Here is a 25500-nt window from a genome sequence, read left to right as displayed (position 1 = left end):
TGGCTGCCTCCTTTGTCCGTTTGTTGATTGTTCCCCCACTCAGCGTCTTGAGCTCTTTTCTCTTTATCGAGATTAACATCCGTTCTCACCGTAAAACCAGCTCTTGACTGTTTCCATGGTAACGTTGAACAACACAGATGTCATTTTCATCCCATTTCAACTGTCACAACTTGAACTAAACAGGAGTTAAGTATTAGGAGGCGAGGAACTGAGTTTTGCGATGACCTGGATATTTCCGGATGTGCCATATCTGTTTCTGAAGAGTGCTTGAGAGACCCCATATGTGCTTGAGAGTGTAAACTGTTGTGGAGCTGCAGAATGCTGTTCATTTCATGCAGCAAACCATTAGAGACCCTAAATCTGTCTCTTGTCCTTATGTAACGTGTCTGTGTCTCGAAGGTTCTAACCAACCTGTGATGTAGGATAGACTTGACTAAAACACCCTGGACCTGTATGCTACACTTAGCTGATGAACGTTATTGCCCTTTGATTTCGTGTCCCTGATCTACCTTCTGCTTGACACAGTGCACGCTTTCTTACAAATGATAGCGGTGATGTCCGATTGACCACAACATGAGGACATCTAGTGGTTCATGGTGGAACTTCTCTGTGTGTGTTAGGTAGTTTATGGACAGAATCTATAAGAATATATTGTTCATCTGACTGGCTTTTCCTTTTCTTTCCAGGACCCCCCATTCAACATGAATCCCCTCCTCCCAGCCGAGCCCCTGTAAGGAGCATGGCGGGCGGAAGCCTCCAGAATGCCTCGTGGACCAACAGCAGCTCCGGCCTGCATCTGGTCCCACACAGACTGTGGGAGGTGGTCACCATCGCCACGCTGTCTGCCGCCGTCAGTCTGGTCACCATTGTGGGGAACGTTCTAGTGATGCTCTCCTTCAAGGTCAACAGCCAGCTGAAGACCGTCAACAACTACTACCTACTGAGTCTGGCTGTGGCTGACCTTATCATTGGTGTTTTCTCCATGAACCTTTACACATCTTACATCCTGATGGGCTACTGGGCGCTGGGGAGTCTGGCCTGCGACCTGTGGCTGGCTCTGGACTACGTGGCCAGCAACGCCTCGGTGATGAACCTGCTGGTCATCAGCTTCGACAGGTACTTCTCCATCACGAGGCCCCTCACCTACAGGGCCAAGAGGACCCCCAGGCGGGCTGGGGTGATGATTGGACTGGCCTGGCTGGTGTCCCTCATCCTGTGGGCCCCGCCCATCCTGTGCTGGCAGTACTTCGTAGGGAAGCGAACCGTTCCGGAGAAGCAGTGCCAGATTCAGTTCTTCTCTGAGCCTGTGATCACGTTTGGAACGGCCATTGCAGCCTTCTACATCCCCGTGTCCATCATGACCATTCTGTACTGCAGGATCTACAAGGAGACAGAGCGCCGCACCAAGGACCTGGCTGAGCTGCAGGGGGTCAACTCCTCCACGGACCCAGTGGGGGTCCCCCTGCCCCAGAAGAACACCATCATGACTTCCTGTTTCAGCTGCAAACCGGCAGGCGGGCCCCAGGACCGGGCCCAGGCCTCCTGGTCTTCCTCCAGCAGGAACCACGGCCCCAAGCTGGCCGCCACCAGCGACCAGTGGTCCAAGGCTGAGCAGCTGACCACCTTCAACAGCTACGGCTCCTCGGAGGAGGAGGAGCGCCCAGTGTCCCCAGGGCCCTTCCAGCCGTCCTATCAGACGCAGGCGTGCGGGCGTGGGCAGAGTGTGGCGGGCAGCGAGCAGCTCAGCAGATACGAGGACGACGCTCCCCCCAGAAACACCTCTCACAAAAGCAGGAAATGCGTGTCTTATAAGTTCAAACCCAAAGACAGCGGTACCCCTCCGAGCAAGAACGGGGGGGATACCCAAACAGCTTTCTCCTCAGCTGAGTCCATGAGCGCGCCGTGCTCTTCCTCCAAGCCCACGGACGTCACGCTGAAGATCCAGATGACAAAGAGGAAGAAGATGGTGCTGATCAAGGAGAGGAAGGCTGCCCAGACTCTCAGCGCCATCTTACTAGCCTTCATCCTCACATGGACGCCCTACAACATCATGGTGCTCATCTCCACCTTCTGTTCCGACTGCATCCCCATCTCCCTGTGGCACCTGGGATACTGGCTGTGCTACGTCAACAGCACGGTCAACCCCATGTGCTACGCACTCTGCAACAAGACCTTCCAGAAGACCTTTCGCATGCTGCTTCTCTGTCACTGGAGGAAGAAGAGAGAAGAGGAGAAGCTCTACTGGTATGGACAGAACCCTGTGGTCAACACCAAACTCACATGAAACCTCTCACTTCATCCTTCTGGAAAGAAATCCACGACTGTGGTGACTAGGAGTCAGATACTATGACCATGTCACTGAGGTGCATGAGGTGTAAGGCAGGGATATCTCCCACTGGAGGGTCTTTTAGAAGGATGTGAAGCAGGGGTTGTCCTGGGGGGGAGCGGGGGCAGGGGCCACTCCCTTGTGGCCCCCATAAATGTAGAGTCTGAATCATTTTTAACTTGATCTTTTACCTGTTCATGCCTGCAATGTATCAGTGATGAAAACTATGTGAAAATAATGTTTACTGTAACTGGCCCCTCTAACAGTCCAACTGGCCCCAGCTTGGTTCAGATCCTCCCCTGATGGGACAGGAAGTAGACTAGACAGACGTTTATCAGCAAATGTGTTTCTTTAATCAGTTGTTGATCACAGCTTAAAAGGTATAAAATAACAAGATGATCCAGACCCAGTATAAACATTCACATTGTACATTTACATGAAGTTAACACTGAAATCAATTTACATGTGTAGCTTAAAAAATGACACGGAAGTACATGTACACATTGTTTTAAATGTATTGTGTTGGTATTATGCAAATGTGGGTATTAGTTTAGTTTTGAAGGGCTCTAACTGTGTTGATGTAAGAGCTGGCTTAATTAGAAATTATTGTAAACTCATATGATCAAAGCCTGTTCCACATGTGCCATTCATTCACATCCGGCACACACAAACTTGAACATCTGATCACAGTCTACTGCTGTATATGTTTTAAACAAATAGAAAGACGAATTTGTGTGTCCCAGTTTTGCTGTTCCTGGCCTGACGTTCCTAATCCCTCATGGTCTCTCTGTCCTCAGAGGGAATTCAATGTGCTCTTTGTTATTTTGTGTTGAACATTCTTCATGAACACAGAACACATGTTCTTACTAGGCCAGGAACTTAGCTGTCATGTTCATGATGTCATTAAGGTATAAAGTATAATCACTTCATGTTCATGATGTCATTAAGGTATCAAAGTATAATCACTTCATGTCATGTACTCCTGACACCGTCCATTCAACATTCAACAACACTTGAAGGAGTCCAAATACTGATTTGCAAAAGCTTTTTTACATCTTTAGTAAACTACAGTACGATGGCTTGACAACAACCTTTTTTGTGATAAAATAGAAACACAGAAAACTGCAGAAAGGAGTCTCATTGGTGTACAAAGTATCAAAAATGAATACACCTTTTCTTATTTTGAAAAATGTGCAATGAATCTGTTGATACAGTATGTTTACAGTATTATGTGATCATATATTTCTGTATTTTAATTTCTGAATTAAACGTGTCAAAGCAGGAACACCTATCTCAGATTGTTGAGCGTCACTAAACGGCAGCTCCAGTCCTGCCTCACTAGTTAGCCAGCTATCTGCCTTTGGTACTTAACTATCATTGTATTAACTAGCTGGCTGGTCTCGCCTCTACTTTCTGCTTTGATTTTTTTTTAAGTATATATTTTTTTTATTACAATTACATTAAACTGTAATTTCATGTGCTCTTGGGGGCCCTCCGGTGGCCACGGGGGCCCTGAGCAGCCGCTTAGTTCGCTTAAGCTTTTGGCCGGCCCTGGTAGTATGTATTTATGACTGAATCCGGCCTCCAGTCCCCTAGTCCTTCACAGCTCATCCTTCTGGCAGTCTCCAGTGCGGACCACCTTCACAGTCTCCGAGGGCCTCACCATCATCCAGGCGTACTTACACAGGTGCTCCTTGTTGCAGTCCTTCTGCCAGTAGATCACATTCCTGCGGTTGAGGTTGGCGCCAGCGCAGGCATCATACCACCACCCACCCCCCGCCACGCCCTGGAACTCCAGCTTAGCACAGTTCTGGAAGTAGTTGTCGTTGTCGCGGTCCTTGGTGGTGAACTTCTGGTTGTCGTGGAGATAGTTCTCGGTGTCCTGTGTGAGGGCGTCCAGGGCCGTCCCCTGGAACAGCCCCAGCCTCAGCCTGTAGCCCGCCGCCTCCCCCTCCACCAGGAAGGGATCGTACTGCCCCGTCTTGGTGACGGCATCCCTGTCCACCAGCTTTACCCCCAGCGTGTAGCGGCCAGGCCCCTGGGTCAGCTGATGCAAGGCCTGGTTCCCCAGCCAGTGGTCCCCGGTCAGGAGTCCGAAGCCCTGCCTGTACTCAGACCAGCTGCGGTCAAAGTCCACGCTGCTGTTGACGGTGATGTGTTGCACCACGGTCCAGCCCCCCTCCTGCATGGCGCAGTAGGCCAGGATGGGGGCTTCCCCAGGCTGGATGAGGTACACGCCGTCCCTGGCCTGGCTCCTGGAGCTCTGCCACAGCTCATGGCAGTCCCTGGGGGCTGCAGGGAACACACCGAGTAGCAGTAATGTTACACAGCACAGAGAGCAGTGTGAGTTGAATGTGATTACAGTTGTAGTATGAGTTTAAGGTGATTACCCTTGTTACTGTTTGATCAACTGCTTTTTTTGTATATATATTGTATGTTGATGAACGAAGGTGATGAACCACAGCTTGTCCTATCAGCTATGACCTCTGTGACTGAGTGGCAAAGATACTAACAGGCAAAGAAACTTTGTTTAATATAACCTCATGAACATAGACACTCTTTCATGTTATGATATCTTTTTTCACATAATCACTAGCATGGACATATGGTCTTTCTCTGCAGAGTCACTCATCATGTCTCGGTCAGTAAACCACTAGGTCTACGCTGTGGAATTTGAACCTTGAGCATCAAAACAAAACAGTTCACATCCAACAGTGATAAGACAAGAGATAGATTACTTCAAAGGAATTTTTGAGGTTTCTCTGAAAAGCTGAGATAATAATGAGTATCATTAACTAAAATAACATTTTATCGCGCATAGCAAAAAAGCCCAGACATGTGTATACACACTTGCTACATGTAATACTCTACAGGTGTGAAATGGATTTGCGGGTGATGCGGGGGGCACCTTTAAGGCCCTGGTTGAGGACCAGCAGGTGGTCCTGCAAGGGCAGCAGGTGAAGGTTGTCGGCCTGCAGGTCAGTGGAGAGGGATCCTTTCACACACAGCAGCACCACTGCAGTCAGCCAGCAGATCTGACCAGCCATCCTGCTGCTCAGCTGGCCTTCACACACACGCCTTTACACACAAACAAACACACGCACACACAGGCAAACACACGCACACACACACCATACACATTCACACACTTTAGTTGAAAACTCGTCAGACAGTCATCATACTCTGTAGAGAAACTAGCTAACAAAAACCTAATGAAATAATCAACTAATTCAATTTAACTAATTACCAATTCAAGAACCAAAGTACTTACTCTGGGCCCTGTGAGTAAGAAGTGCTTCCAAGGTCTCCTGTAGTGTGGACCCTCACTGAGCTCTACACAGGGAGAGAGAGAGAGCTACACAGGGAGAGAGAGAGAGCTACACAGGGAGAGAGAGAGAGAGCTACACAGGGAGAGAGAGAGAGCTACACAGGGAGAGAGAGAGAGCTACACAGGGAGAGAGAGAGAGCTACACAGGGACAGAGAGAGAGAGCTATGCCGAGAGAGAGAGCTAGAGAGCAAACAAGAATCCAGTGTGGTTCTACCACCCAGCCCTCTGGAGTCCAACACAGCTGGACTTCAGCACCTACATCACTTCACTATTAAAAACATCAAAGGTTGAAGACGAGATTCTGCTTATCTGTGTCAAGATGGAGGATTACCTCACATCCCTCCCTGACTGAGACCACTCCTGACAACCTTTGTCTTGGTGTTGAAATGACTGTCCTAGTTCGGTGTATTTGAACTAGTGGAAAAACAAACAAGTTTCTTCAACTACTGTTGGATAACTCACATGGCTGTGGAACTTGGTTATGGTTTAATGATATAGAAGTGCTAGATATCAAAGTTAATCACCCTGGGTTTACAACAGCAATGAATGCTAGTGCCCTCAATCCAACCAGTGAGCATGGACACTGTTGGACTGTGCATCACTTCCTGTTCAGGCATGACATCGTCACCAGCAGTGCTGACATGAGTCAGGAGACAAACAGGAGGGAGAGAGGGAGAAGAGAGAAGGAGAAGAAAGAGGGAGAGAGAATAGAGGAGAGAGTTAGAAATCCAGAAAAAATCATTACAATTTTACACCCATTTAAAATCCAGTCTTGAGGAAACCCTCCAATCTAAAGCCCTTGCAGTCCATGAAGGTAACCCTGAGAGGACCCCCCTGTGCCAGCTGGTTATGAGACTAACAAACCAGTTACCGCCCGGCAAATAAATAAAATACAAAAATAAAATAAACACAAAACAAATGACATTGCTATCGGGGCCTAAACAGAAACTATGAAACTGCTGAATATCTATATATTGTCATGGACATAAAGCAGAGACAGCTGCTCACTAAATACAGAATGAGTGACCACACCCTTGCAATCAAAAAAGGAAGACATGTGGGCACTGTACATCAGGGGAAACTGAAACTGTCCTATTTGAATGTTACAAGTATAAAAGTATAAGAGATCAATATCTGGATAATGTAACCAGTTACTTGTCCTACTGCAAGTCTAGTCCTTAGACTTCTTGTTAATTGTTATATATATGTTAAAATGTCCATTCAATATGGACTGCTTTGGCAATACTGCTCAACCCAAACTGTCATGCCAATAAAGCATACTGAACTGAACTGAGAGAGAGAGCGAGCGAGCAAGAGAAGAAAGTGTCCTTTATTTAATCACTGACTTTAATGTTTTGTTTTCACCACAGTAGATAGTAACTGGGTAATTTTCTATCACACAGTTCTTCAACTTAAATGGATACACAATGAAGTCAATTTCTGTATTTTCACAGGATCATTAATGTATGCATGATTTATACATTTTCAAAATGAGAAAAAAGGCACAACTGTCAAGTAAAATGTAAACATAATGAACAATCTCTTTGATTCTGATGAGCAGTCATCATCTGATGAGATTTATACTGGATATCTAAAAACATGTTGTTTTCCATTTAAGAATAGCAACGACATCTGCTAGTAAAGCCCTCCGGTGAGCATCTGGTTGCTTCTCGTCAGGGCAGGTGAGACAGGTGAGACAGGTGAGACAGGTGAGACAGGTAGGTGTGTATAACCTGGGGAGAGAGGAGATCATCAGTACTGTGCCTTGTTTCAAGCCATCTTCTCCTGTCTGGTCCCCCAGTGGTGGAATCACCTCCCCACCTCCATCAGAGACACTGACTGTCTCTCCACCTTCAAGAAAAGGCGGAAGACACACTTGTTCCGGGAGTACAACGGTACTTAGGAATGGTTTGCTTGACCCGATGTTAGTTTCATCAAGGATCACAATGACTCTTGCTTAGAGACTTGTTGCTCTTGTGGTTAGTGGTAACTGATTTAAATTTTTGTACTCGCGTGATATATTGTTTTTATTATTGTTGCTTGTTTTTCTACAGGTACACTTGCACTTATAGCGGTTCATGTTGTGATGGTTCTTCCCTTTGGCACTTATTTTGGTTGTTCACAATATGTGCTTCATGTTTTGGCTACTCGCAATGATTTTGTCATAATCTTGTTATTATCAGTGAACTATGCACTTTGAAAAGCTCTCTCTTGGAAGTCGCTTTGGATAAAAGCGTCCGCTAAATGAATACATGTATAAATGTTAATGTAATCTTGGTGACCAGCTGGTGAGCCCCTTACCGCTGCTGCAGCCCCAGGGGCCCCGGGGGCCAGGGGGGCCCCGGGGGCCAGGGGGGCCAGGGCCCAACACGCATCCTGGGTCCACACGGCCAGTATTTGCTGTTTAAAAACCTGGATATTTCTGTAACACACATTAAGGACATGCTTTCAGTTTTCTACATAGGTGTGACAGCTTCTCAGGCACAACCCACATTCACACATCTCTCTCAACCCAGTAAACACACCTATCTGATGATTGGGTGCCAGTTCCACTACAGCCACAGGCAGCCAGATCCTTCCATCTTGTCTTCAGGACAGACTCCAGCCAGCTTAACCCTGCCGTCAGATACCTGGATGATAGCATGGGATCAGTTCAGCTGGGCTCATGAGTCCTGCTATTGAAAGCAGAACGGGTAACACAGTACCTTACTCACCCTTCATAAGGACTGTTAAGGGCTGTTCTCACTAGTGGTAAAAGGTCGACACAACAGCCAATAGAAAAGAGTGGTGACTCTTCTTTAATGCTGCAGGGATGAACAAATAACACAAATGCAAGTTTATTTCACACTTCTTGTTACGAATACTGAACAGTTGTCCTACTGGCTCATAGATCTCTTTTGTTTAATTGTAACTTGTTCAACTACATGCTCTTATGGTTCTTCACTTTGGGACTTATTTATTTTTCACAGTGTATGCTGCATGTTTTCATGCTATCTCGTTGTTATGATCAGTGACCTATGCACTTTTGTAAAGCTCTCTTTTGGAAGTCGCTTTGGATAAAAGTGTCTGCTAAATGCATAAATGTAAATAAATAAGCAGGCCTGCTGTGATCTGCACCCCCTGCTGCTGACCCCACACAGCCCTGCTGTGATCTGCACCCCCAGCTGCTGACCCCACACAGGCCTGCTGTGATCTGCACCCCCTGCTGCTGACCCCACACAGGCCTGCTGTGATCTGCACCCCCTGCTGCTGCTGACCCCACACAGGCCTGCTGTGATCTGCACCCCCTGCTGCTGACCCCACACAGGCCTGCTGTGATCTGCACCCCCTGCTGCTGACCCCACACAGGCCTGCTGTGATCTGCACCCCCTGCTGCTGACCCCACACAGGCCTGCTGTGATCTGCACCCCCTGCTGCTGCTGACCCCACACAGGCCTGCTGTGATCTGCACCCCCTGCTGCTGACCCCACACAGGCCTGACGCTTCAGTACCTTTCAGTGATGATAGGAAGACAGTCAACAAACACAGCAGTGTCTTGGATTCTGTGGGAAGAACACATCGTCAGGATGCTAATCAGACCTAATCAACCTAATCCAGAGAACTTCTCTGACATTTGAAACATTTTACCTTACAAGGTATGTAAGGAATTCTCCAACATTTCTTCTCCACAGGGTCATCGCTATAGTCAGTCGCAGGTTCCTGCTGAAAAGCACTTCAATCATAGCGCTGTGATTCCTGGACATCTACAAAACAGAGTCACAGTGACGGGATCCATACATCACCTGACATCACATTTCTGGAAACTTCCACATCCAAGACAGAAAAAAAACGATTTACAGATGATCACCATGTCACCTCAGTAAAGTAGTCTGTGTTTCTGGAGCTTTCCTGTCCAGGGCTTCCTGGGTGACTGGCATGTGGGAGCTCCCAGGGGTCCATGTGGAAGATCTGGTCCTCCTCAGGGTCCGACTGGTCCTGCCTGCCAGCCGTGTCCCCGGCCCGGCCCGGCCCAGCCTGCTTCCTGCGAGCCACGACCAGGCGGTGGGTCTTCCTCTTGCAGGAGACAACCCTCTTCAGCCTGCCAGCGCCTGGCCGGCCCGCTGGACACCTGGGTCACAGGGAGGAGCTCAGCCACACAGGTGTTATACGCTACAGCCTAAACGTAATACTTGGTGTCAACACTTAAGTTGGTGATACTGTATCTGTATGGTGTGGGCATGAACCTCACCTCTTTTTGTTGATGTCTTCCTTGAAGTTGAACTAAAGGTGGCAATTACATAACAGAAAACGGTACAGCTGAAATTAAAGGCATAAGTGTTACTTATGCATTTTTATAAATCATAAATACATACCTTCTCTGTGTTCCTAGCATGAGAGTAGCGTACTCTGTACTGAAGCATGTCGCGAGGCAGGCTGTCCTCAACACTCTGGTACTCCCCCTCCTCACTGTCTTGCTCCTCTGACGCCATCACCAACGGAAATCCTGGAAATAAATTATTTTTAAATACATGCATGGCCTTTTATAACACATTGGCTACAGGCGCTTTCAAAGCACGACAGAAAACCGTAGCGGAGGTGTACAAGTAGGCCTAAATTCCTACCGGTTTATAGTTTGTTTTGGGGTTGTAATGAGTAATCACATATACCTAACCAATTTAATTTATGTACCAATGAAAGGACAAGTAAACGTTTGGTTTTCTACTGCGATTCTTGTTTCTACTGTTGTCCAATGCTGGAATCCCATCAGCTGGTCACCTCAAGCGCTTTGAGAAGTTATCTTATTTACCCACAATGCGCGCATCACGTGAGTGTTGTTATTGTATAGCAGCAGACTGGTAAGTGTTGTTATAAAGATCGTGTTGTCTACATTAACCATGATACATACAGTACTTTAACAGCTGCAATCCTCGGCTGGCAAAACAAAATAGACGCTACATTTAAACTCTTAAAAAGATCCTAGGTAGTTAAGTTAGCTTAAGATGTTTTGTTTCTAAACCTATCTGTCTTTCTTGCTAACTAATGCTAGCTGACTAACTGTAGCTACAGTTTACAAAATGAAAGGATTAAACAACAGCGCTAGCAGTAGTCAGGCATGATCCAATTCAGATACTTGAAGCATGAAACAAAATTTCTAAATGCTGTTGACTAGTTTACCCACGAATTAGTAAACTTCTACCGATCTGTGTATTGACAGTTCGTTGCTCATTACACATGAATGCATTGCTATGTACCTCAATACTTGCATAGACTGTAGAAACTTAGTTGGTATAGTCACATATTGCCTTCTGGTAATCAACTTGACATTAATTCACAAATATTGGATGTCTAGTTAGGTTTAGGTCAGATGCATCACCCTAGCTATCCATGGCGCTGCGCTGCTGGGGCTACTGGACAGTGCCCATTTTCCTCTAGCGGCCAGATGATACTGTACAGTACAAATTCAAATCCAGACTGTTTCACTGTCGTGCTGTTTACTACTTCATAGTCTAGTTTTACCTTAGCTAAGTATCATTTATGAAACATGAAAAAAAGAAGCTGATGGATAATAAAAGGAACCTTGCAATGACTATACTACATTTACAATGCTGATCTTTTTGAGACATAACGACAAACTGTAAAATATGATAACAGCACAGTCCCGTAACTCCTACATGATTGCACATGAATAATGTCAAACAAGTAGCCTACATCAGCTGTTTTTTTACTGACGTTCCTGCTGACAAGGCTACTTTTGTGTGGCTGCTGTTTGATGAGACAACACGTGTGTGTGTGTGTGTGTGTGTGTGTGTGTGTGTGTGTGTGTGTGTGTGTGCACGTGTGTCTGTGCGTGCGTGTGTGTGTACGACTTTAATACTGCAGTCAGCAAAAGAGACAGCTTATAAAATGGTCAGGGAGGGACTTCCATTTTGGTATAATATCATGTGACATTTTGATAGGAGCTGAACATGTCATGGGACTACTACTAGTGGACAGACATAGTTTAATCCGTGTCCCTGACCAGGAGCAGAGCTGAGATGGAGCGTGTGTGCGTGATTCTGGTGCTGCTGGGGGCTTCTGTGTGGGGGCTGGCTGTGCCTCCTGTGTGGACCCAGCCAGAGCAGGTTCACCTGTCTTACCCAGGTAGGTCTGCCGTTCAGGTGGAGGCATTCACATGCAGGCCTCTCATCACTATTAGGAGGTTTTGTTGATGGTTCTGGCTATAGGCTGTATCATGTGTGACATTTGCAAGGCGCTGCAAGCCACTGTGTTACAGATCGGCTACATTTCTATGTGGGAAAGCATGATCAACTAAAATGTGACATATTAAGAAGTCATGTCTGATGTGTCACGTAGTAGATAGTGCAGTACAGTACAGATGCTGTCGTAACTGCATCTACCATACTTAAAACGAAGGTCAGATGAATGATTCCAGGCCTCTTGAAATTAAATGTTGGTCATATATCTTAACAAGTAGAAGCAGTTAGCAGCCCAGTCAGCCTGTGTTTCTGGGGCTCCTCTCCCCCAGGAGCATCTGGCTCCATGCTGGTCACCTGGACCACATTCAACCAGACGGAGAGCTGGGTGGAGTATGGGCTGGGGGGGCAGCGCGTGCTCCAGAGGAGGGCCCAGGGCCGGGCCACCCTGTTCGTAGACGGGGGAGAGGAGAAGAGGAGGATGTACATCCACAGAGTCACGCTCATAGACCTCAAACCTGCGGCGGCCTACGGTGGGTCTGTGACTCACGCTGACACGACTAGAAAAGGACTCTTCATTGACTTCTCTGTGAGGTATCTAACTCACATTGTGTGTGTGCCTGCTTCCCTGTGCTGGCTGCAGTGTACCACTGTGGCAGTGATCTGGGCTGGAGCGACAGGTTTGCTTTCACAGCCCTGAACGACAGCACCAGCTTCAGCCCCAGGGTGGCCCTGTACGGGGACCTGGGCAACGCCAACCCCCAGTCACTGGCTCGTCTCCAGAAGGAGACCCAGCAAGGCATCTATGATGCCATCCTGCACTTAGGTGAGTCCACCTAACCAGTGGAAATGCATGTCAGACTGGGAACACTTGATGTTACTGAACCGTGAATCAGTTGGTGTCTATAATAGTTGTGCATGATCGACATTATGTTCTTTTGTCTTCTAGGGGACTTTGCATATGATATGGATGAGGTAAAATACTCTCTCTTATCTTTTTATGGCACTGTCCCAAATGAGTCCCTTCTCAAGACTCCCCAGGACCCCTCTCCCCAGGCCCCCTCTCCCCAGGCCCCCTCTCCCCAGGACCCCTCTCCTCAGGCCCCCTCTCCTCAGGACCCCTCTCCTCAGGCCCCCTCTCCTCAGGCCCCCCTCTCCTCAGGCCCCCTCTCCTCAGGCCCCCTCTCCCCAGGCCCCCTCTCCCCAGGCCCCCTCTCCCCAGGCCCCCTCTCCCCAGGACCCCTCTCCCCAGGACCCCTCTCCCCAGGACCCCTCTCCTCAGGCCCCCTCTCCTCAGGCCCCCTCTCCCCAGGACCCCTCTCCTCAGGCCCCCTCTCCTCAGGCCCCCTCTCCCCAGGCCCCCTCTCCCCAGGCCCCCTCTCCCCAGGCCCCCTCTCCCCAGGACCCCTCTCCCCAGGACCCCTCTCCTCAGGACCCCCTCTCCTCAGGCCCCCTCTCCCCAGGCCCCCTCTCCTCAGGCCCCCTCTCCTCAGGCCCCCTCTCCCCAGGGCCACCATGACATTACATGGATGTTCAGCTGTCATCAACATCAGTCCAGACTAGCTAATGTGTTTTCCCTGAAATGGGGAGCAGGATCGCTGTCTCAAACCATTCATACTTGTACTTTAAAGTAAAGACAAATGATGCAAGCTTAAAGCAGACAACCACAGAATGTAATCGCTGTAATTCATGTAATTTCTGTTGGAATGTCTACCTCAGTCCCTAGACTCATTGATATTATAAATAGAAAAACAGAAATAAAGATTCTGTCTGAAAGCTAATCAAGGGCCATGGCAACTGATACAGTGAAGACATCCATTAACCACAGAGTGTTTTTAAGATCAGTGGCACTATTTGAATATTTAAGAAATAAGTGGTTCTGGTTTCATAAGACTGGTTGGGCATGCACAGTGCAGACGGCACATTCCGGAAGTTGTCTGGAAAATTGATGTACCAGATTCTTATAACCAAGTTTGGCTTCAGATTAGTGAATGCAGGAAAAGTCAGCTTTGATCCTGTCAGCAAAAGACAAGCTACGCTGACATAGTTATATTAACAAATAAATATGTTAGCCTGGAAGAGTATGTGTGTGTGTGTGTGCTGTGTAGTGACCAGCTGTTGGTGTTCCAGGATAATGGCCGGATAGGAGATGAGTTTATGAGACAGATTCAGTCTATCGCTGCCTACCTGCCCTACATGACCTGTCCTGGCAACCACGAGGCCTCATAGTAGGTGTAACCTTTACTCACTGATTGTTCTGCCTAACTGTTTGTCTGCCTGTCTGCCTGTCAGCCTGTCTGTCTGCCTGCATGTCTGCCTGCCTGTCGGCCTCTCTGCCTGCCTGTCTGCCTGTCTGCCTCTCTCTGCCTGGCTGTCTGCCTCTCTCTGCCTGCCTGTCTGCCTGTCTGCCTCTCTCTGCCTGGCTGTCTGCCTCTCTCTGCCTGGCTGTCTGCCTCTCTCTGCCTGCCTGTCTGCCTATCGGCCTCTCTCTGCCATCTGTCTGCCTGTCTGTCTGCCTCTCTCTGTCTGTCTGCCTGTCTGTCGGCCTCTCTCTGCCTCTCTGTCTGCCTGTCTGTCTGCCTCTCTCTGCCTGGCTGTCTGCCTCTCTCTGCCTGTCTTTCTGTCGGCCTATCTCTGCCTGTCTGTCTGCCTCTCTATGCCTGTCTATGCCTGTCTGTCTGCCTTTTTGCTCTACAGTTCACACCCTCTCTCACCTCCCTCTCTCACCTCCCTCTCTCACCTCCCTCTCTCCCATCCCTCTCTCACCTCCTTCTCTCACATCCCTCTCTCACCTCCCTCTCTCCCATCCCTCTCTCCCATCCCTCTCTCCCATCCCTCTCTCACCTCCCTCTCTCACCTCCCTCTCTCACATTCCTCTCTCACCTCCCTCTCTCACCTCCCTCTCTCCCATCCCTCTCTCACCTCCCTCTCTCACCTCCCTCTCTCACCTCCCTCTCTCACCTCCCTCTCTCCCATCCCTCTCTCCCATTCCTCTCTCACCTCCCTCTCTCACCTCCCTCTCTCCCATTCCTCTCTCACCTCCCTCTCTCACCTCCCTCTCTCACCTCCCTCTCTCACCTCCCTCTCTCCCATCCCTCTCTCACCTCCCTCTCTCACCTCCCTCTCTCACATCCCTCTCTCACCTCCCTCTCTCACCTCCCTCTCTCACTTCCCTCTCTCACCTCCCTCTCTCACCTCCCTCTCTCCCATCCCTCTCTCACCTCCCTCTCTCACCTCCCTCTCTCACCTCCCTCCTCCCTCTCTCACCTCCCTCTCTCCTTGTACTCTCCCGCACACACACTCAAGACGTATTATTCAGGGCTACGTCAATGATTGATAATGATAATAATCAATAATAATTATAGTGTGTTATAAATAGTTTATACTTCACATCAACAGTGAGCAAATATTGCTCCTTTTCTGCTCCCTGTTAGCAAATGTTTTGGTGGATTCCTCACAGAGCACGCGTGCTGAGTGCTATTATTAGGGTTTGGGCTGAAACCCAGAGCGTGCTTCTCAGTGGTGAAGGGCAGACTGCACAGTATCCATGACCTGCTGCTGCTGTACCGGGAGGACCACTGGAAGCTCAGGAAAAACAATCTGCACGGTTGCAGCAGAGAAACCACAGACTTTCCACTGTAGAAAACAGTATGGTTAGCAGAGAGCTGCAGTATGCCCTGGAGCAGATGGGAGCTGTTTCACTCAGACGCATCAGGAACCCACCACCAACATCTAAACAAGGGAATGTTCTCCAAAACACACATGAGCGCCCGTCCAGAGTGTCTCATGGTCCCTCAGCTCCAGATGAACTAGCAGCGCTCTGAAGTGCTGCTTGTTTGTCTTGGTTCTCTTCATCTCTGTGTCGCACGTCAGGGGAGGAGGAAGGCTCTGGAGCAGATCACGACTAGTGACTGTGTTGCTGTGTATCTTTATCGATGAATATAACCCCACTGTCAAACCAACGCTGGTTTCATATTCCCCATCTCCCACGACGCCATGCCGTGACCGGCGGGCCATGATAAGAGGCATGCTAACAGTAGTCTGTTTAACTTGGCCCCACCTCCTGACAGAAGATCCTGAGATCTAAAACCAGCTGTTGACATGCCCGTGTGTCTCAGGGCACCAGGAGGGGGCAGGGGGGCTGGAGTAAGGGTTCTTGTTGGGTCTGTTAGGAGTGGCCCTGGCCATCTGACAGGACCGAAGCTTTGGAGACTGTCAGGTCACAGCTCAGAGCAGCTCCCTGCAGCAGAGCAGCTCCCTGCAGCAGAGCGACTCCCTGCAGCAGAGCGACTCCCTGCAGCAGAGCGACTCCCTGCAGCAGATCGGCTCCCTGCAGCAGAGCACGTCTCAAACTTGAACAAGATCTTAAATTTCATTTAGACGAATCAAACCAAAATAAGCATATCATTCTAAAGCATATCATATCATATGTTCCTCTGTTGTGTCGGACCTCTGTAGTCAACATAATGTTCTCCACAACAACTTGACTGTAGATCATCCCTTAGACCTAGGAATAGCCTTTGTATTAGAGCTCTATATAAAAATAAGTAACGACTTCTGTTCAGTTTCCACTGTCCTGGGCCTCCTAAACATCTGTTGCCGTATGAATCAGAGACTGTAGGGTCCCCTGAACCTGCTAGGCCTCACACCTGCTGGTTCCCTGCTGGTTCCCTGCTGGTTCCCTGCTGGTTCCCTGCCCAACCACAAGATGGGGATGTGCACCTGTGATGCTGGTCTGCTGGCAGGCAGGTGCTGGAGCAGAAGAACACATGCAGCTCCTGACTGCTGTCTGAGATCAGCTACCTCCACACCAGCACTGACCACATCCATCTGGGGTTGGTGTTTGTTACGACAAACACAGTGTTGGCCTCTGAGAATGTTGATCGGCTAACTCATTCATAAAAACAGAGGGTGCTTACAGGCTGTTCTAGGTGCTGCATCTGTAGGTGCAGTAGCAAGCTTGTGTTCATCTGAATAATCAAATAATAATCATTGAGTTCAAGTGCAGGTCTGTATATGCTAACTTAGGACACTGCCTGGACACCAAATGCCCATTGGCCAGTTTCTGTCCTTGACCAAGAACCCCTGACCTGAGCACTCACCAGAGCTTAATCCCTGTCAAACACACTATCCACCACTAACCCTCTCTTTTCTTCTGACCTCTGACCCCAGCCCTCTCTGGTTACCCTAACCTTGCACTGACCCTGTCATATGACCGTCCAGGTCCCCTGGGGCAAACTGTCTGTTCCCAACCCCGACCCTCGGTCGTTTACGATGACAGGACCATTGCACCATGCACCCCTCCTTCTCACCTTAGTGGAGGGAACATTGGCTTCCACTTTTATGGGGGAAATTTAAATCACCGACCCCATAAAGAAAAAGCACAGGTCCCAGTATTCGTTTGGGACTGCTTTCCTAGAAAGACTTTTCCTTCTTTTCAACACCAGTTTGGCCAACTGAAATATTTAGAGACGGGCACTTGTTGGTCAGGAACCTTCTGCCTTACGGGAAGCAGCTCTCTCTGTGGGTGTCCTGGTGCTGAGGGTTTGGCCCAGTGTGTTGGCGTTGATATAAGAATAGTAAAGACGGTTGGTGGGGGAGGAGGGAGGGTGGGGTGGGGTGTGGTGTGGTGGAGGGTTGGTCGGGGAGGGAGGGTGGTGGTTGGGGAGGGGCAGGGTGGGGAGGGGCAGGGAGGGAGGGTTGGGTGGAGGGTTGGTGGGGGAGGGAGGGAGGGTGGGGGAGGGTGGTGGGGGAGGGAAGGTGGGTGGTGGTGGGGTTGAGGGTGGGGCAAGGAGGTAGGGTGGGGGAGGGGGAGGGTTGCCAGAGTGTTTAGGGAGGCTTCAGATGGTCCTAGTTAGGCTGCAGGAGTTCACCAGGATAAGGTTACCTTCTGGCTCAAGGCTAGCTGTGCTTCATACAGGGTTCAAACCCATGCTTAGCTCCTGTCACCACAGCCTGATAGCCTGTGTGTAGGAGTCCCATCGATCACAGGAGAAGAGCAGGGGAGAAGAGCAGGGGGACAAGACACTAGAAAGGCACCATCGGCAGCCTGTTCTAAACAAAATGGCAGGTCCTTACGTTTCTGGATGAGTGCATTGTTTTATGCTCTATTGTGTCTAGTTTGTAGTCTGAGATTAGGTTTGTTTACGAGTGCTGGCAAGCGGACCACAAAATGATAGAGACATGGTCTGTGGTGATAAGTGTGTTGCTAAGATATTCAAGGCACGCAGATTGCATGAGGATGTGTGTAGCTTGGTGGTCAGAGCTTTGGCCGCAGATCATGGGGTCGCAGGTTCAAATCCCTGGCTGTATGTTGCTTTGATAAAAGTGTCCGCTGAGTGGATAAATCATTCTGATGGAGGACCATGCTTCCCTCACCAACAGGCCTTTTCCTGTCTCTTGTTACAGCAACTTCTCAAACTACAGGAATCGATTCAGCATGCCCGGCCAGACAGAGAGTCTGTGGTACAGGTAGGACAAACACAGCCCCTCTCACAAGACAGCGTTTAGTTACTTACCAGCCCCATGCTACACACACACCTACTGTAACCATGTGACACAGCCACATATCAGATTTCAAGGGAAACCCTCCTTAATTCCAGGTGTTTGTAATAAGTAGCGAGAGGAAAGAAAGGGTGTTGTGGGGGAGAGTTCTTGTGCCAGGGTCACGTGTAGATGTGTATTTCCTCCTACTGTACGCTAGCCGGTAATGATCTGAGAGCCTCTCCAGGAGAACTGGCCACCACACAGAGAGCTCTGCTCTGAGAGAGCTGCACCACAGAGAGCTCTGCTCTGAGAGAGCTGCACCACAGAGAGCTCTGCTCTGAGAGAGCTGCACCACAGAGAGCTCTGCTCTGAGAGAGCTGCACCACAGAGAGCTCTGCTCTGAGAGAGCTGCACCACAGAGAGCTCTGCTCTGAGAGAGCTGCACCACAGAGAGTTCTGCTCTGAGAGAGCTGCACCACAGAGAGCTCTGCTCTGAGAGAGCTGCACCACAGAGAGCTCTGCTCTGAGAGAGCTGCACCACAGAGAGCTCTGCTCTGAGAGAGCTGCACCACAGAGAGCTCTGCTCTGAGAGAGCTGCACCACAGAGAGCTCTGCTCTGAGAGAGCTGCACCACAGAGAGCTCTGCTCTGAGAGAGCTGCACCACAGAGAGCTCTGCTCTGAGAGAGCTGCACCACAGAGAGCCCTGCTCTGAGAGAGCTGCACCACAGAGAGCTCTGCTCTGAGAGAGCTGCACCACAGAGAACAAGCTATCATGCAGTCATGTTAGTCAATGTTTGTGAGATCAGTTGCTAACAAACAGAGATTATTGCAGAGCAACAGAATTCCATAATTAAGCTGGGCACAGCATCAAATAGCAGTTTTCTATGCCAATACCTGCTGATGTTTAGTATAACTGGCAGTTTCAGGGCAGTCTGACTGGAAATGATGTCACACAATAGTAGGAGGAACCTCTGCTTCCACCCAGAGGTTAGTCTACTCCAGTCCAGAAGGTTGATCTTTGTTATGTTGTATGTATGCAGCTGGAACATAGGACCAGCCCACATCATCTCCCTCTCTACAGAGGTGTACTTCTACCTCTCCTACAGTCAGGAGCTCATCTTCAAGCAGTACGCCTGGCTGAAGATGGACCTTGAGGTTCCCTCACTCCCTCAGTCACTCACTCCCTCCCTCAGTCACTCACTCACTCCCTCACTCCCTCCCTCAGTCACTCACTCCCTCACTCACTCCCTCCCTCACTCTCTCACTCACTCACTCCCTCAGTCACTCCCTCACTCACTCACTCCCTCCCTCAGTCACTCACTCACTCACTTTCATTATATTCACTCACACTCACACACACAGACTTTATTCCTGTTGTTGTGTCTCCTCAGGAAGCTAACAAGCCAGAGAACCGCGCGGCTCGTCCCTGGATCATCACGATGGGACACAGACCCATGTACTGCTCTGACGACGACCAGGATGACTGCACCAAGTTTGACAGCTTCGTACGTACTGTCCAGAGCAGCCCCACTGTCCAGAGCAGCCCCACTGTCCAGAGCAGCCCCACTGCCCAGAACAGCCCCCCCAGACATGTTAGCACAGTGCTGCCAGGGAGACAGGGACAGACCAGGCAGACAGGGACAGACCAGGGAGACAGGGACAGACCAGGGAGACAGGGACAGACATGTTACCATCCAGGAGATAGATCAGTCTCCAGCCACTCGCCCCCCCCCCCCCCACACACACACACACACTGTTTGTCCATATGTTTCTAAATTTCAGCCAAATCCTGCCAAAAACTGTCCCTGATGGGAAACTTTTAGCAACAAGAATCAGAGAAATAAGAATCTACATAGTATAACATTCGGTATTACATGGACAAGTGTTTGACAAGATGCTTTAAGAAGCTTCAAGATGTTTTTAGACCCTCAAAGAAGGGATAGACTTTTAATTCCAGTGCATGCACTCTATCCCTCTCTCTCCCTAACTCCCGCCCACATCATCATCTTTCTTTTCTCTCTCCCTCTGTCTCCCTCCCTCATCTCTCTCTCCTCTCCCAGGTCAGACGGGGGCGGAAAGACATCAGCCCCCCGGCCCCCGGTCTGGAGGATCTCTTCTACCTGCACGGTACTGCTTCCAGTTAGATGACCTCAAACACCAGCCCCGCACACTCCTGGCTGTCACACACAAGATGTGACAGACCAACGTCTTAGCACACGCAGAGAAAACCAAACACATGCTTTATTACAACAGCAGACGTCTGGCTTGGCCGGCATCCCAACAGCCCTTATCCAAATGTTTTCATATATCACATTTCTCCAAGTTGTTTGTTGCTGTCGGAGTGCGTCTGGAGTAGGGAGCAGCTTGGGGAGTGCTTATGTTAAGTGTTCAGAAATGAGTGGAAACTCCTCTGTTGGTGGGCAGAGGAGGACAGAGCCAAGGGTCATCCATCCAGCTTGACCTCTGCCCTGAAAGACACCCACACAAGGACTTCTGTTCTCAGTAGAACTTCAATAGAACTTCAGTATAGCCGCATGACAGGTAGCATGAGGCATGTGCAGTTAGGTATGATGACCTGGGAGGTGCCTGTGTTGTAGGGGTGGACGTGGAACTGTGGGCCCATGAGCACACATACGAGAGGCTGTGGCCCGTCTACGGTGACAAGGTCAGCTCCAGTGCTCTGTCTTCCTCTTCTCCTCTCTTCTCTTTGTCTCCTCCTCCTCTTTTCCCTCCTCCTCTCCTCCCTCCTCCTCTCTCCTCTCATCCTCTCTCCTCCTGTCCTATTAACACTCCATGTCGAACATGGAAAGATTTTGGAATTAGTCATATTTTTTCCAGAGAGAAATCTCTCCTTCACCCCTCTCGCTCTCTCTCTCTCCCTCTCTCCCTCCTTCTCCCTCTCTCCCCAGGTATTGAACGGGAGCTCTGATCTGCCGTATGTGAACCCCAAGGCTCCTGTCCACATCATCACAGGCTCTGCTGTAAGTTCACCGCAACACCAAATGCAGACTTTTCTCACGTCCAAAATCCACCAATACTATGAGTCATCATCCCCTGGACAATCCCTGTATGAGAATGTAAACATGCTGATGACCTGCCAGTGACACACACAGTAGACACACACAGCAGACACACACACAAACACACAGCATACTGGGCCAGCACCACAGCTTCAGTCGTGCCTTCCTCACATCACCTTCCTCACATCACCTTCCTCACATCACCTTCCTCACATCACCCGGGCCTGCAGGACCTCATGAAGAACCAGGCTCCCCCCATGCAGACAGAGAGAAGACCCAGAGACCCAGAGAGGAGGGGTGTTGAACCCTTTGGTCTCTCCAGAGAGGATGGGTGGGAACTGATGGTGGGAAACTCTTTGGTCTCCAGGGCTGCAGAGAGAAACACGACCAGTTCAACCCCAACCCTAAAGACTGGAGCGCCCTGCGCAGCACGGACTACGGTTACACACGTATGCAGGTGGTCAACAACACACACCTGTACCTGGAGCAGGTGTCGGACGACCAGGTGAGACGGCATACACTGGGTACACACTACAAGCACACTCACACTCTGCACACACACAGATACTGCACACTCACACTCTGCACACACACACAGATACTGCACACACTCTGCACACACACAGATACTGCACACACTCTGCACACACACAGATACTGCACACTCACACCCTGCACACACACAGATACTGCACACACCCTGCACACACACAGATACTGCACACACCCTGCACACACACAGATACTGCACACACTCTGCACACATACAGATACTGCACACACAGATACTGCACACACACAGATACTGCACACACTCTGCACACACACAGATACTGCACACACCCTGCACACACACAGATACTGCACACACTCTGCACACATACAGATACTGCACACACACAGATACTGCACACACTCTGCACACACACAGATACTGCACACACCCTGCACACACACAGATACTGCACACACTGTAGAAACAGCTGCTTCCTCCCTGACCCTGCTGTTCCTGTGTTCCAGCATGGCCAGGTGATCGACAGCATCTGGGTGGTGAAGGACAAGCATGGCTTCTCAGCCTGGTTCTGAATTGTTCTCCTGGTTCTCAATGGTTCTCCAGCCCAACCCAACGTCTACTCCACTCCGGAAACGCACTTTTAATAACCCAATCATGCTGTTGAACACTGCACTTTAACTCCTATCAGAGCAATCAAGAGACTGATTCCCCAAGAATAGAAAAGCTTATTATACACTGTGGCTGATGTTCACCCAGAGCTTTTTTGTAATAAGGTCCATGTGTTTATTATTGGGTAGGAGGGGTCAGAGGAAACTGCTTACATTTACATTGTTTGCTGTACTTTAGGAAACAGGAAATTTGTAATTACCAAAATCATGATGGAATGGATGAATCAGTTTGACCCAGTTGGAAATCTGAAGACCTCTCTATCTTCTCCAACAATGCTATCATTTAGTCATTTAGCAGACGCTCTTATCCAGAGGCCAGAGCGACTTACAGTAAGTACAGGGACATTCTCCCCGGGGCAAGTAGGGTGAATTGCCTTGCCCAAGGACACAACGTCATTCGGCAGGGCCGGGAATCGAACTAACAACCTTCTGATTAATAGCCCGACTCCCTAACCGCTCAGCCATCTGACCCCCTACCATAATTCCATGAACCTTAAAAAGCTGAATGCCAACAGACTCTAACCTGATCAGGAACCTCTGTTTTAAAGTCTTTATATGTTTTTCTTTCATGTGTGTCAGAATGGGACCAACAGACTTTTTATAATCCAGTGAAGATGAATGTAAATCATCCAGTGAAAATGAATAGGAATGTTAATGGCACTACAGCTCTGTTGTCTTTGAATGCTGTGTTATAAACAGTGCACCTCAAATCTGTAGCAGTATTTGTAATGAGCTTCAATCAATTCTGCTGCACCATTTTTATTTTATTTTTTTCAAATTCGTATTTCCAGTGATGGCCTGGCAATAAGCACAAGCTTTTTGAGGGAGAGGGGAAGGGGGCTAAGGAAGAAAATCAGGTTAAAAGGCACAATGGCACACAAGCACAGCAGTACAACATACAGGAAAAAGCTTGAAAAACTAAAAAAAAAACAAGCAGGCTAAACAAAGCAGGTCATTAGTAACATAGGGAGTCGGGGGATAAAAATGTTAAAAGCACAAAGCAAGACACAGAGATTATTTACAACAACCACAATCAAGACATATAGACTGACACTGGCAGGTATGAACAAAGGATACAGGCAGGGGGCAAAACAAAGCAGGCAGCAGGAGGTCAAACTAGGCAGTTGGCAACAGACAGACCATAGGGATGAATAGACAACAAGATACTGGGGTTAAAAGGTGAGAAAGCATTTACAGGGTTCAGTGACGATGGGTGAAATGGTTTCTTTGAAGGCAGGGATGGAAATGAATGTGTCCAGTTTGAGGTGTTTTTGCAGAGAATTCCAGTCAGAGGCAGCAGCGGACTGAAATGATGCAAGACCGAGGGTAGATTTAAGTTGCGATGCTTCACAGCCAGAAACTCAGCCTAACTTAGCCTACTGGGTTCCAGTAACCCTCAGACCAGCCAGCCTAACTCTGGGCTTGTATTTGTATACTGTGATTAGTTAACTACAGTGACCACATTAAAAAATCCTACAAAGCACCACTGTTTTCCCAGTCGTTCATCCAGCTGTAATATTCATATATCAGAGGACAGTATAATAGCTCTTCTTTAAAAGACAGGGGAGGTGAGGGGAGGTGACTTTCTGTAAGTGTCACGTGTTGTACACGTGTCTTTGTCGCTGACTTCATGTGACTTTCAGCAAGCAAAAGAGAAAAAGATTGATCGTAATCCAGGAAAAAAAAAGGGAAGAGAGAAAATAACATGTCAGTTCACATTGCACGCCTGTTTCTGAAATACTATGTGCTTATTACTGTTGACTGGCGGGACACAGCAGGTTTGCGGCCTCGCGGTCAAAGGTCTTTGTTGACAGAAATCAGTCTTGCTTTTTTTTTTTATGGGGCCCTGTATTTTCAAGCAAGACCTTGTTATCCCTCACTATACAGGACATTGTGAAAACCAAGGATGGAAAAAGCTTTGGTGAGAAGACGGCAATCATTAACGTCGCCAACCTGTTTTGATCTAATCTGTCTGATAAAAGATGTTGTACATGTGTCTCTATCCATTTCCACCTCAGCAGAAGCAGTTTAACCCCAGGGTTCAGCCTGACCCCTTCTGGCCCCCCCCCCCCCCGGCCAGTGTGGTGTCGTAATGTGAGAGCGGTGGAGGGGGTGCTGGCCCACTAAGATACTCATCAATGAAGCACAGAAAGTGAAAAGGATCTGCTTGCTGTTTGATTAGGCTCAAGTAAACCAACCAGATAGTGACTTGTTATCCCTCATAGTGCTGGGCTGCAGGAACAGGACTGGCTCAGCGTTAATGTGATAGTGTGAGACAGCAGGCTCTGTTGTCATGCCTGTCCACGGACCCTGCACAGGCCTGGGGCTGGATCCACATCTCTCACCAGGACTTGGATTGTCACTGGGGTAACCTGACTTCTGCAGCCTAACGTTTCATCTGTCCTAGAAGGGTTCACACTCCAACAGGAGGGATGGAACCAGATACACCACATGAGAAGACTGAGAGGCAAATGTCCTCCCCCACCACTGAAAACAATCAGACCAGGCCTCTTCAGAGAGCAGCCTCAGGCCTCGTCAGAGAGCAGAGAGAGGGGTTTATCCAGGGTGATCTCCCGTCCGTGTGTTGAGACTGGGATGTGAGTTTAATGACTTCAAGCTTTCTGGTGTTGTTCTTCTGGGAGACTTCATCAGTCTAGAGGCCCACTATGCATCACTTCCACAGACCGCATGGCCACTGTTCTGGAACTATCTTTCTCCTCAGCCCACTACAAAGCAGCGGCCTGGTATGTGCAGCACATCTCTGACATTCTCTCCTCTTAGTAATAACAATCCCACTGACTCGCAGGATCCTGAACCATCTCAGCACGCACGCTTTGAAACGTCGACCTCCGTGCTAAATCTGAAACTGACTCGTGTGCTGGCGGAACGAAGAGAGGACAGGCTGCGAGCGCCGCGCGCCGCGTGTTCAAATACAAAACACATTTCTTCCTGTTTCACTGGGAAAAAACCGTGAGAGGATTGC

At 49.0% G+C, this 25500-nt stretch overlaps 4 protein-coding genes across 9 annotated transcripts in view; 2 read left to right on the top strand and 2 right to left on the bottom strand.

Annotated features, from left to right (window-relative positions):
• Nucleotides 1–739: 739 nt before the first annotated feature.
• Nucleotides 740–2284, top strand: chrm5a (cholinergic receptor, muscarinic 5a). Its single transcript, XM_047018211.1, has one exon. It carries the CDS (start codon nucleotides 740–742, stop codon nucleotides 2282–2284), a length of 1545 nt encoding a protein of 514 aa, XP_046874167.1.
• A 975-nt stretch (nucleotides 2285–3259) lies between these two features.
• zgc:194887 (uncharacterized protein LOC571819 homolog) lies at nucleotides 3260–5736 on the bottom strand. The gene is made up of 3 exons (XM_047016977.1): nucleotides 5598–5736; nucleotides 5235–5404; nucleotides 3260–4618 (listed from the first exon to the last, which is right to left on the bottom strand). The coding sequence occupies exons 2-3, from the start codon at nucleotides 5371–5373 to the stop codon at nucleotides 3927–3929; spliced, it is 831 nt and encodes a 276-aa protein (XP_046872933.1). The 5' UTR covers nucleotides 5374–5404; nucleotides 5598–5736; the 3' UTR covers nucleotides 3260–3926.
• Nucleotides 5737–6967: 1231 nt separating this feature from the next.
• LOC124466546 (KATNB1-like protein 1) overlaps nucleotides 6968–25500 on the bottom strand; it is a 29385-nt gene continuing 10852 nt past the window's right edge. Inside the window, exons 1-10 of one of the 5 annotated variants that reach the window (XM_047018485.1) lie at nucleotides 10887–11663; nucleotides 10008–10138; nucleotides 9884–9915; nucleotides 9511–9763; nucleotides 9283–9398; nucleotides 9147–9197; nucleotides 8370–8459; nucleotides 8181–8285; nucleotides 7957–8077; nucleotides 6968–7388 (exon numbers count right to left, since the gene is read on the bottom strand). In XM_047018485.1, the coding sequence (XP_046874441.1) occupies nucleotides 7329–7388; nucleotides 7957–8077; nucleotides 8181–8285; nucleotides 8370–8459; nucleotides 9147–9197; nucleotides 9283–9398; nucleotides 9511–9763; nucleotides 9884–9915; nucleotides 10008–10124 (945 nt within the window). In that variant the 5' untranslated portion in view covers nucleotides 10125–10138; nucleotides 10887–11663 and the 3' untranslated portion in view covers nucleotides 6968–7328. Of the gene's footprint in view, nucleotides 7389–7956; nucleotides 8078–8180; nucleotides 8286–8369; nucleotides 8460–9146; nucleotides 9198–9282; nucleotides 9399–9510; nucleotides 9764–9883; nucleotides 9916–10007; nucleotides 10139–10256; nucleotides 10403–10886; nucleotides 11664–25500 lie in introns of those variants that run through there. The other 4 variants (XM_047018488.1, XM_047018484.1, XM_047018486.1 and 1 more) reach the window with 4 other exon arrangements.
• acp7 (acid phosphatase 7, tartrate resistant (putative)) lies at nucleotides 10344–23455 on the top strand. 2 transcript variants are annotated; one of them, XM_047018481.1, is made up of 14 exons: nucleotides 10344–10490; nucleotides 11657–11775; nucleotides 12161–12361; nucleotides 12472–12654; nucleotides 12778–12803; nucleotides 13959–14056; nucleotides 18237–18299; nucleotides 19356–19470; nucleotides 19707–19820; nucleotides 20376–20442; nucleotides 20913–20980; nucleotides 21225–21296; nucleotides 21703–21840; nucleotides 22356–23455. In XM_047018481.1, exons 1-14 carry the CDS (start codon nucleotides 10447–10449, stop codon nucleotides 22419–22421), a joined length of 1374 nt encoding a protein of 457 aa, XP_046874437.1. In that variant the 5' UTR covers nucleotides 10344–10446; the 3' UTR covers nucleotides 22422–23455. The 2 variants fall into 2 exon arrangements, with proteins under 2 accessions (XP_046874437.1, XP_046874439.1); XM_047018483.1 differs by having other exon boundaries at nucleotides 10408–10490; nucleotides 11663–11775.

Source organism: Hypomesus transpacificus, chromosome 3, assembly GCF_021917145.1.
Source record: "Hypomesus transpacificus isolate Combined female chromosome 3, fHypTra1, whole genome shotgun sequence".
Classification (NCBI taxonomy): Eukaryota; Metazoa; Chordata; class Actinopteri; order Osmeriformes; family Osmeridae; genus Hypomesus; species Hypomesus transpacificus.
The sequence above is the reverse complement of the archived record's forward strand: the minus strand, read 5'-3'. Positions and strand labels throughout refer to the sequence as shown.

Bases quoted from the DNA above. Each gene is read 5' to 3' on its own strand.
- zgc:194887 (XM_047016977.1), bottom strand. From the start codon at position 5,373: ATGGCTGGTCAGATCTGCTGGCTGACTGCAGTGGTGCTGCTGTGTGTG. The intron at 4,619-5,234 runs GTGCCCCCCGCA...TGTTCCCTGCAG, and splicing joins CCTCAACCAGGGCCTTAAAG to CCCCCAGGGACTGCCATGAG.
- acp7 (XM_047018481.1), top strand. From the start codon at position 10,447: ATGCGCGCATCACGTGAGTGTTGTTATTGTATAGCAGCAGACTG. The intron at 18,300-19,355 runs GTAGGACAAACA...GTATGTATGCAG, and splicing joins ACAGAGAGTCTGTGGTACAG to CTGGAACATAGGACCAGCCC. The intron at 20,443-20,912 runs GTACTGCTTCCA...CCTGTGTTGTAG, and splicing joins GGATCTCTTCTACCTGCACG to GGGTGGACGTGGAACTGTGG.
- chrm5a (XM_047018211.1), top strand. From the start codon at position 740: ATGGCGGGCGGAAGCCTCCAGAATGCCTCGTGGACCAACAGCAGCTCC.